Consider the following 10,801-nt stretch of genomic DNA (forward strand, 5'->3'; position numbering starts at 1 on the left):
TACCCGCTCTCCTATGCACTGTACCTATTCTATACCCGCTCTCCTATGTACTGTACCTATTCTATACCCGCTCTCCTATGCACTGCGCCTATTCTATACCCTTTCATCTCTTCTAATCACACCAAGCCATCTGGAATTGGTAAGAAAACATTCAACCTATGCCACACTCTCTACACCGATCACATACTCTTCCATCTCCCTAGCATCTCTTCTATTCACTGCTTCATATTACCCTACCCCTGCATTCTGAATCCCATCACCTCTACCATTTATATGCCCGTACTCCACATTCCTCAGCCCTTCCAAATCATCATGTTTGAATAGGAAGGGAGAGAAACTGCACTCTTCAACTTGCATTCACCCTCCCTCAGTCTTCTGTCACCACACTCTCTTCTATTCACCTTCTAGATATGTTACTTAGAGAATATGCTTCAGAACATTCTCCTTCTCCCATTACTCTCTCCACAAACACCTTCTCACATCAATAAATCCATTTCTCCCAACTATTTCTAACTCCTCCCATCACTCACTCCCCTTTCAGTCAGATGCAAGGGAACTTCACTAGCGCTAGTAACATGGAAAAATGCACCCACACTCTAAAATGGTTGGTGAACTGAATAGAGAGCACACAGGGCTTGAGGAAACTTTATTTTTGCTGAAGGCAAAAACATCTTATATTACTGGTACCATAAAGAAATTGTTTTGTAAAGTGGTTGGTGTAAGGAAGAGTCTGCAGCCTTAAGAAACCAAGCCAAAACTGAGACACTGGAACGTGATGTGGTCCTCTAGCTTGTCACACCATTTAACTGAAGCCAGCATGGAAAGCAGACATAAAATTATCATGTTTATACACATACAGCAATAAGACATAAGTATTCCACAGTGGGGATGGGGACGGGGGTGCAAAAACTATCCATATTAGGAAGAAAATAATATTACCCTACGGTATTCATTCTGAGTTCCCAAAACAATCCCATGGCATTGTTACTGTGAAAAAAGCAGTGGATCTGTAAGTAGCTCCTTAGAAACCTGTAACCAACACTGCTATTGTTCAAAAAATACATGATTGTAAATAAAGACCTGATATATAAAATAACCTGTGAAATTACTCCCAGTCACAGAAATAGGGCATAAACTATGTAGCAGTAACCCTAACAATAACTTATATTATACAATTACTACTCTACTTGTTTTACTACACTACATTATACTCTACTAATTTTAAAGAGTTCACCAGGATAAAATGTAAAGTGAAGTCTGAGAGAAGAAATCAAATATATGCACAAGAATATTTTAAGTTTTGCATTGCACACCTTCTGCCAATTGAAAACATCATCATTGCTTTCATTATAAACAAAACTCAATGAACAATAGCATCATCCTCACAGACATAGAATTAATTACCTTCCAGTATTCCAGTTTGTTCTGCAATTCTTTTTGTTCTTTGTTCATTTTCTCCAATTGGTCATCAAGCTCTGTAATTAGAAGCCAACACAAACATCTCGGATTTATGAGCAACAGGGAAGAAGAAGAGAAGACCCTCATACCTTAGAACCAAGTCTATTACTCTTAGTTCACCTTCAGACACATTCTGTTTGATTTATTGTTTAGCTCTATATAAGAATATTTACCTTCCACTTCAACTAATTAGAGTTAGATGAGATAGAGTTCAATTTTGAGCCAGGGAAAAGTATAGCAGATGCTTTCTTCCTGGTGAGAGAAATGGAAGAGAGTTACCGAGCCGAAAGTCACAGTGATCAGTGTGGAGAAAACGTTTGACAGAGTTCCTGGCTTTCTGTGAGAGTCGTGTAAAAGCCATGTACGGTAATGCAATCACTGAGATGAGAGTAATGGGCACAATGATGAGCTTAGTGCACAGGTAGAAATTCATCAGCGCTCAATTCTTTGTCCCCTATTCATCAAAGTTCTCCAAGCCATAACTAAGGAATTTAAGAACTTTATGTTGCTTACTTTGTTATTAAGCGATGGGCCTGTAATAAAATTAAAAAAGAAATTCCAGATGTGGAAGCAAAAGTCTGGAATTAAAGTTAACTTAGCAAAGACCAAAGTTTTAGTAAATAGGAAAACAGTCATGACTGCTTCCATCAAGCAAATGACCTTCTTTGATATGTTCAAAAAAAATAGGCAGAAATTTCATACTTTGCACCCATGCAGACTAGGGAAACACAAGAGATGCAGTGATATCATAGGTGGCAGACGCTTTGGAATAATAAACACTAATAGTACACAGGAAATAGATTTTCTCAAATACCCAGGAGGCTCCTTGTAGATAGTTTGTTATCAGGGTGATCTAATTAACAGTGGAAGAGGACATTCTGAAAGTATAGTTGCTAGAATAAGAATAGGATGGGGAAAGTTGAGAAAGTTATTACTTGTGTTGGCAACAAATGATGTCTCCCTGCCTCTCAATATGAAAGGTAGATTGATGTATGATGCTTGAGTACAAACAGCAATGCTACATAGTACTGAACATTAGAAAGCAATTAAGCTGACAGGCTCTGTTGGATGAGCAACATTATACATAAATGACAAAGTAGAAATGTGATGAGAGAGAAATTGGGCAGAAGAGTTATTCTAAGAGTAGTGTTCAAGAAAGAAGACTAATATATGTAGCATTGACCATCTATCCAGCCTTGACCACCATTCACTATATCCACTCCTCGTTCTCTAAAGTCATCACCTACTCTCCTCTACCTTCCCCTCTAACATATATTTACCACTGACCACCCCTCAACCCTTGTTCTTCCCACTCAACATCTCCAACAATAATATCTCGCCCATTCTTCATCTTTAACTATACCTCACCCATTCCGCCATACATTCTTGCAAATTCTACCTACCCATACACCGTTTTTCTGTCCCCACTCACTTCTGCCATCCTCATACCCCAAGGGTCCACTCTGACACTTCATCCCACTATTTCATTTCTCTTTTCACTTCCACCTCATTCCTACTCACTCTGCTATGGTGTCAATTACCATGTAGCTCTTCAACAGGAAGACACCTGTTCTGTTCTGGACCCTTTATTCATTCTTTAACCGCTCATCTCCTCACATAAAGCTTTCTCCCTTTTTATGGTAAACTCACGCAGTCAAAGGGGATCTTACAAGCTACATAACAATCATCCTAGTACTAGTGCCATGAAAAAGCACTCTGTACATGCTGTAAAGCAGTTGATTTTAGGAAGGATACCAACCATAGAGCTAAGCCAAAACAGACAGTGGAGCAAAATGCAGTCCTCAGACAAGTCAGATCATCCAACCCATGCCAGTGTAGAAGATGGACACGATGATGATTATCAATTTAGAGATTTGTCAAGTAAAGGATCAAGATTCCACTGCTGTTGGGTCAATTTTGGTGTAATCAGAACCACACACATGTTCTTTTGTATAATCAGTCAATATCTCAAATGCATCTTTCTGTGGGACACCCAGTCTAAATGTGCATTTTCTTATCGTGAACAAACAGGGTATCTTTTACATGGTTCTTGCTCAAGTTATACAGAAATAAAGGAAAATGTGAATGAAAAAAAAAAAAAAAGGATTCAAGGCAGAGAATGGAGGAGAATCGAGCAGTAAAAAAACACGAAAGGATACAAGGCAGAGAATCGAGGAGTCAGAGCAGTAAAAAAAAACGAAAGGATACAAGGCAGAGAATCGAGGAGTCAGAGCAGTAAAAAAAAAACGAAAGGATACAAGGCAGAGAATCGAGGAGTCAGAGCAGTAAAAAAAAACGAAAGGAAACAAGGCCGAGAATCGAGGAGTCAGAGCAGTAAAGAAATACTTGTAATAACTGACCTTTGCCACTCTTCCGGTTGGATGTAACACGAGAGTCAACTCCAAGCTGATCGGAGTTCAAAGACTCCAGTTTCTCCCGTCGATCATTATTTGACTGTTCTTGCATCTCTAATAGAAGACGTTCTCGCTTCTTCTTTAAATTATTGTTTAGCAGATGGTCTTGCCGATTTTTCTCTCCTTCCAACTGAGCAAAGAAAATAAATTGTTTGATATTCTTCTTATTATTGCTGTTGTCCAGAAATGGTAGAAAGTGATGCAAATGTCAAACTAGAGACTTTGCTGTTCTAAATTTCTGCTAAAATTTTATTTATCTTTAATACCTCAATAAAATTAAATAGCAATTGTAAACCAGAGTGAATTCAGTTTGTGACCTCAAATGACTGCAAGAAATCATCATCATCATCATCATCATCAGATCTCACAGCTTAGAGATGCAATGCTTTCCCCAACACATGAGTTGCTCGAAGTATTGCTTCCATCTGAATACTTCCTAAAACATTGTTATTTGCAACTTTTGATGCAAATTTTGTGATGGTACCAAATGCACCAATCACAACAGGTACCACACTCGCTTTTGAGGCTCTTCCAGTCCTAAATCATGGTACTTCATGACTTTCTTGTCCTTTGTCTCAACAATACTTTGGTCTGCAGGTCCTTTCTTTGCACCCCTTCAGTAGGAGGGTGATATCTGGTCGGTGGTTATGTTGCAAATTTTGGTTGGTAATTAAATAAGTACCAGTTGAGCAGTGGGGGTCAATTCATTCAACTAACACCTACCCCCAAATTTCAAGTCTTGTACCTATAGTAGAAAGGACTACTACAACTACTACTACACATTTATTTGAGTAGGAATGTGTAAGTTGAATAGGTATTGGACTGACAACCAAGACATTGCCCACTCATGGCTTGTCACTGAGTTTATATTCACAAAACATATAACACAATATAGAGAGGACAGGTTGGTATAGTCAGTATACTCACAAACTGAGTGAACAAAAAAGGGGGGGGGGATAATATGATGGAGTACAAACCCTGATTCTCTCTTGGAAGGCCTCTTTATTCTGAGTGGTCAATGTCTTGATCTGGTCATTGAGATAGTCTACTTCTCTTTGGTCCTCAACACTAAGTTGGGAAAGCAGATCAGAGCCAAGTTCTTCATTTAGTGACTGAGCTGACCCCTTCATAGCCTCCAGGTTTGTGTGCAAACTGGCAATACTTTTTTCCTACAAAATAAAAAATAATAACCAATTAATCAATGGAGTTGAATATTTGTACCAATCATTAAGGCAATTTTATCTCTACCAGATGAACATTTATGAACCAACAAGAAGACTGTTTTACTTTATACGACACTAACAATCTAGCTGCCATGCTACCCAATCAACTACATTTCACATTAAGATTTCAATCCACAGAAACAAGTGAATTTAGAAACAGCCTTTACTCCAATAATGTACACATTTTGATCCAACAATTGAAAAGCATATTGAAGAAAATTAATGAGGTAAGAGAATGATGGAGAAGAAAGAGGAAAAATACAGAATAAAGTTTTACTCACTTTTGGTCCTCGAGATTTTTCAATCGCTTGCAATTCTTCTTTCATAAGCCGTACATCTGCACGCATCTTATCAAATGTATCTCTGCAAAAGAGAGAAAGCAGAGATTAATGAAGACAGTGAAATAGAAAGACAGATTAGCTGTGAAGAAATAGGGATGAGATAATTCTCTGTTCTTTTTTTCACTTTTGACTGCAACTATGAGTATTAATTAAAAATTTGTTGTTATTGTATTTTGCCAAAGAAATCTTGATTATTTAGAACACACTTTATCTATTTCTTTTATTCCATTTTAACTCCATAAAGACAACAACCACTTTTACAAGAAACAAAGGAGCTATTAATTACAACTTCTGGAAGGCTGTAAGGAGGCAAAATCATTAGGAGAAAATCCCTTGTAGTATTTGGTCTGGCTCATTACATTCTGAATTCAAGATCAGCTTTGCTTTGTTATCCTAATGGGAGTGCTTTGTATCAAGGCAAAGGATTAAATCCATTAAAACCCAAATAACTAAAACTACTGGCACATCTGCTGATCAAAAACATTCCCATGGTTTGAAGTGAACACACCTGCTTAGAAAGTTCTACATGCATGAATGAATTCAAAATGATAACATAACCCTAAATTTAATCAATAAAAAATTCTCCAAAACACTCCACCATTACAACCCACCCCACAACCTAATTATCATTCCACTCAAACTCATACACAAGGAAGATTTTTTTAACTTAACAGAGACAATATAAAAGCCAAGATAAACTTCCTTGCACAACAGTCCAATGATGGCTTACCAAGCTGAAACTTCAAAGCCACTGTCAATATTCTTTATACACATACACAAGTGTGTGTGAGTTTGTATATATATATATATATATATATATAAATGTATACGCACACACACACACACAAACACTCCACAATCTATAGAGTAAATCGTGAGCTGAATACAGAGCATAATATTAAGGATGATGAACAAACACTCAGTTCTGGGTGCACTGCATCTTATAGCAGAAACAGTATAAGCTAATGAAGGCGATTAAATGACTCCTGTTCTGTTGTCATTCATGAATTAATATGTACTCATTTCATGCTTCCTCTAAAGCTTATGTATATTTTGTTCGAACTATTCATTATTGCTCAGTGTGTGCATGCTTGACTAAATCACGTTTTTCATTTTTCTAATACTAAAGGAATCTTCTAAGGATCAAAAAGATACTCGTGTTTGGTCATTTACAGGAGGTCAAAAATGGTGCACATTTCCTAAGTGATTTGCCAAATAATTCTCACAAGTCCATACTATGTCTTTACTTTGCAATTGTTATACAAAAATTTGTTTTCCAATAGCATTGGTAAGATTAATAAAAGGCAGAGCACCTACTTGTTTTTGCTGTTTTTGGTCTCATTCTTCTGCATTTCACTGACAAGGCTGTTAATTTGACTTTCAATCTGTAAATCAAATTAAGGAAAAACACACTGACTTTTATTTGCAATTACTGATTCTATAATATACTTCTGTTGTCATCCTTAGTTACTGATCAGCTTGTTTTCCACTACAGAGAATTCAATCTCTAAAATGAAAACAACTCTTGTTGACTTTCAGTTTTATAGTCAGTTTGACAATCTGATATGGAGTCACACTTCTCCTGGCAGCTCACTATGCAAATGAAAGATTTCAAAGTTACAACACAATGGTTGCAATAAAGTACAAACTCACATTTCAAGCATTGTAACATCCAGATCGTATATTACTTACCATCAGGCTGCAATTGTAGTTATTGCTGTTGTTAATAAAAGTGTTGGTAGATGGTTGGCAATCTGCAAATCCAACACTCCAAATATACTATGCCTTCACACATTTCACACATGCCGTTTACCCGAACATTTTTCCGAAATCAATTTATACTTAAAACCTCCCCAGACACATAAGCAATGTGCGTAAGGATGTAGGATGTTGCAGTGTTAGGGTATTTGGGGAGTGATTGTATACATAGTGGCAGCAATTATATGGGTGTGAGAGCTTGCTGACCCTTGCAAAGCCATCTAGTCGGTCATTTTTGGTCATTGTGTAGATAGTCACTAGAAAATAGCCAGCAATTATACTGAGTTGATTATTTTGTCTTCTTTACAGTTTGTTGTAGAAAGATTAGTTGATTGGTTTGAATAAAGGTTATGAAACAAGTTATAAGTTGTCTGTTAGTCTTCAGTAAAATATTTGCAGCAATTCCTCTGGCATATTACTAAAAACAATGTTTCCTGGTTGGAAAAGAGATCACTGGCTAAAAACTAGCCAGGTAAATGACTAACCCAATGAGAAAATCAGTCTGACATCAAAACAACCATAAATGCAGCTGACAAGAAGAGGAATCATATTTACAAAGATGGGCTGTGACTACTGAGGATATATGCAAAGGCTTGAAAGAAATGAAGCCAACCTGCTCCACTGGGTGAGTGATGTCAGTGTGCATATATATGACAGGGTGTAAGGGATTTGAGGGAAAAACTGGAAGACTGCACTGGTAAAATCATGTGATGTGTATGGATGAGGACAGTTGCATCAAGAAGTGTTGATCTCTAATTGTGGAGGGAACATGTGAAAGGGATAGACCCAGGAAGACATGGGATGAAGAGGTGAGAAAGAATTTTCAGATGTTGGGCCTCAAATAGGAGATGACAAGAGACCGAGGCTTCTAGTGGTTTGCTGTGCTTGAGAAGACATCAAGCTAAGTAAAATTGTGCTTCTCCTTGCATACAGACATGTCCCCTGAATCCCTCTTCAGCTGAGGAATCCTAATCTAGTGGGCTTGTGAGTGCTGGTGCCATGTAAAAAGCACCTGTGCCATTTAAAGAGCACCCATGCGAGTGCAGTGTAAAAAGCATCCAGTACACTCTGTAAATTGGTTGGTGTTATCCAGCCATAGAAACCATGCCAAAACAGACAACTGGGGCCCAGGCAGTAGCTGTTCAGCTGACCCAACTCCTGTCAAACTGTCCAAGAATAGAAAACAGACACTAAATAATGATGATGATGAAGATATAAGGAAAAATTTCATTAAAGCCCATATTACAAAAGACAAATCTAAAAGAGTACATGAGCAACACCATTTTAAGAATATAATCATCAAAAGGATATGTTCAAGTTTCTTCTTATGTTCTTTATATTCTTCATTCTGTGTTTCTACCTTGTTTAGTAACTCACACTTGCTCTTTTGCAGATCGAGACGGGATCTACGGGTGTCGTAGAACCCTCCGGTTAGAGCTCCCCGCCTACTCACTTGGTCACCTTTAAAGGAGAAATTAAATAAAAGACAAAAAAAAAAACTGTAGGAATAAACAGAAACAATTCCTTAATGAGGCAACTTATCTACATTGCAAGACTACATCTTTCAACATCTCAAGTCAGCCTTGAACTATCAGAGCTCTGATCAAAGGCATTCTGGTGGAAACCATCCTGTCTTTATTATTTTTTTCACGAAAAGCAGATTGTCTAGAATTACATTATTAAAACATGTCCCCTTTTTTCAAAATAATAGATATGATTTGAGGAATATTTGGTAGCTATTTCAAGCAGGGTGAGCAACCAGATGGTTTTCTTCATTGGTTCATTGGACAGCAAGTTGGTAGAAATGATAACACACCAAACTAAGTGCCTTTCATTCTGAGTTCAAATCCTACCAGTTCTTTGACTTTTTTGGATGTAATCTTTGTAGTGTGTTGTGGGGGGACCTTGCATTATGATGAAACACCATTCTCATAGGATTCGCCAAAGCAGGCCTTTTTGTTCTTCAAAGCAGCATTCAAACACTCTAATTGTTAGCAGCTCAAAGTGGATGACTCCAATGCAATCCTACCGGAGTCCTATCTAGGTTGTCGTTTAGCCTGTTCTCCACAACTAAAGCACTGCCTGCTTAACTTTTTCATTAGTAGTCACTAAATTGTCCAAAAATACATTCACAAAAGTGAAGAGATGAGCAGTTGGTTTCTGTTGAGTCATGGTGAACCCATTTTCAGACATTGGGCACCTTTCCAAGATGGTGGTGAACAACTGAATGGCTTGAATTGAGCTTGCTTGCCAAATCTTCAACTGACACAGCATTAGCCTTCTCAAAATCTAACAAAAGAAACTCATCATCAAATTCAACAGGGTGTTCCATTCATGGCCTCTCTTTTAGGCTGAAATCACCATTTTTGAACTCTTCCCCATAAACAGAATGGATATTTCAGGTTGCTTCTTCTGCTGCACCGTTTCCCTTTTTGAACTCATGAAGCATTGTGTGCCTTAAATGCTCTATCAATATGTCCGTCTTTGATGGGGTTAGGGTTAGCAATTAATTTAGATTATTCCTATAAAAAGAAATCACATTAAGTTAAAGCTTTCCAAGTTCATATGACCATCAATCAATTCCATGTGACATTTTGGAATGTTGTCAAATTGGATAGAAATTACATATTTCAGACATTATTTATGGGATGACCTGATATTTGGAGCAAAAAGTCAATCATGTCAAAATGTGAACTCAGAAATGGTGGGAAAAGATTGCATGATTGTGTGGGTGTGCCAAATAAACAAAAATGTAATTTTTATACTTGTTTTCAATTGAAATATGTTCAGAATCCACGAAAATGATATCTTAACTCTCTTAGATTATGAAAATAAAGACAAAAGAGCAATAAAATCATTTGAGCATAAATTCATTTGAGATTCTCATATTGTAGCTGTCAAAAAAAAATGTACAAATGGAGGAAAATTGGCACACAATTTCCATCCTGAACTAGTTTAAACATCATTTTCTCCTCTCCTTTCTAGGTCATTATCATCATCATCATCTACCTCATCTGAGGCAATAACACAGGAATTCAAGACAGAATGCTCCTGGGAGCTCCTCTATGCTGATGACCTTGCTCTAATTGCTGAGTCACTATCAGAACTAGAGAAGTTTCAGGTGTGGAAGCAAGGATTAGAATCGAAGGGCCTTAGAGTCATCCTAGCTAAAATCCAAGTCCTAAAAAGTAGGAAGATAGACAAACCACAAACCCCTTCATGTAGATGGCCCTGCTCAATGTGTAGAAAAGGAGTAGGTAGAAACTCTATAAGATGTACCCAGTGCAAGCTATTGACACATAAGAGGTGCAGCAATATCAAAGGAAGGCTAACCAGGAAGATAATTTTTGTATGTGGCAAATGCTCAGGAGCAATAAACACTGAAAATGTGCAGAGAACAACTTCTGCCACATTCCAGGGAGAAAAACTAGTAGCTGATAGCTTCTGTTACCTAGGTGACCAAGTCAGTAGTTGAGGAGGATGCGCTGAAAGTGTAGCTGCTAGAATAAGAATAGCCAGGGCAAAATTCAGAGAGCTCTTACCTCTGCTGGCGACAAAGGGACTCTCACTCAGAGTAAAAGGCAGACTGTATGACGCATGTGTACGA

At 37.6% G+C, this 10,801-nt stretch overlaps 1 protein-coding gene across 1 annotated transcript in view; it reads right to left on the reverse strand.

Annotated features, from left to right (window-relative positions):
- LOC106880200 (structural maintenance of chromosomes protein 3) overlaps nucleotides 1-10,801 on the reverse strand; it is a 55,947-nt gene that overhangs the window by 13,413 nt on the left and 31,733 nt on the right. Inside the window, exons 20-25 of the mRNA XM_052972905.1 lie at nucleotides 8,505-8,655; nucleotides 6,754-6,822; nucleotides 5,377-5,458; nucleotides 4,850-5,041; nucleotides 3,819-4,002; nucleotides 1,405-1,475 (exon numbers count right to left, since the gene is read on the reverse strand). Coding sequence (XP_052828865.1) covers nucleotides 1,405-1,475; nucleotides 3,819-4,002; nucleotides 4,850-5,041; nucleotides 5,377-5,458; nucleotides 6,754-6,822; nucleotides 8,505-8,655 — 749 coding nt within the window. The remainder of the gene's footprint in view (nucleotides 1-1,404; nucleotides 1,476-3,818; nucleotides 4,003-4,849; nucleotides 5,042-5,376; nucleotides 5,459-6,753; nucleotides 6,823-8,504; nucleotides 8,656-10,801) is intronic.

The sequence above is a fragment of the Octopus bimaculoides genome, chromosome 14, assembly GCF_001194135.2.
Source record: "Octopus bimaculoides isolate UCB-OBI-ISO-001 chromosome 14, ASM119413v2, whole genome shotgun sequence".
Classification (NCBI taxonomy): Eukaryota; Metazoa; Mollusca; class Cephalopoda; order Octopoda; family Octopodidae; genus Octopus; species Octopus bimaculoides.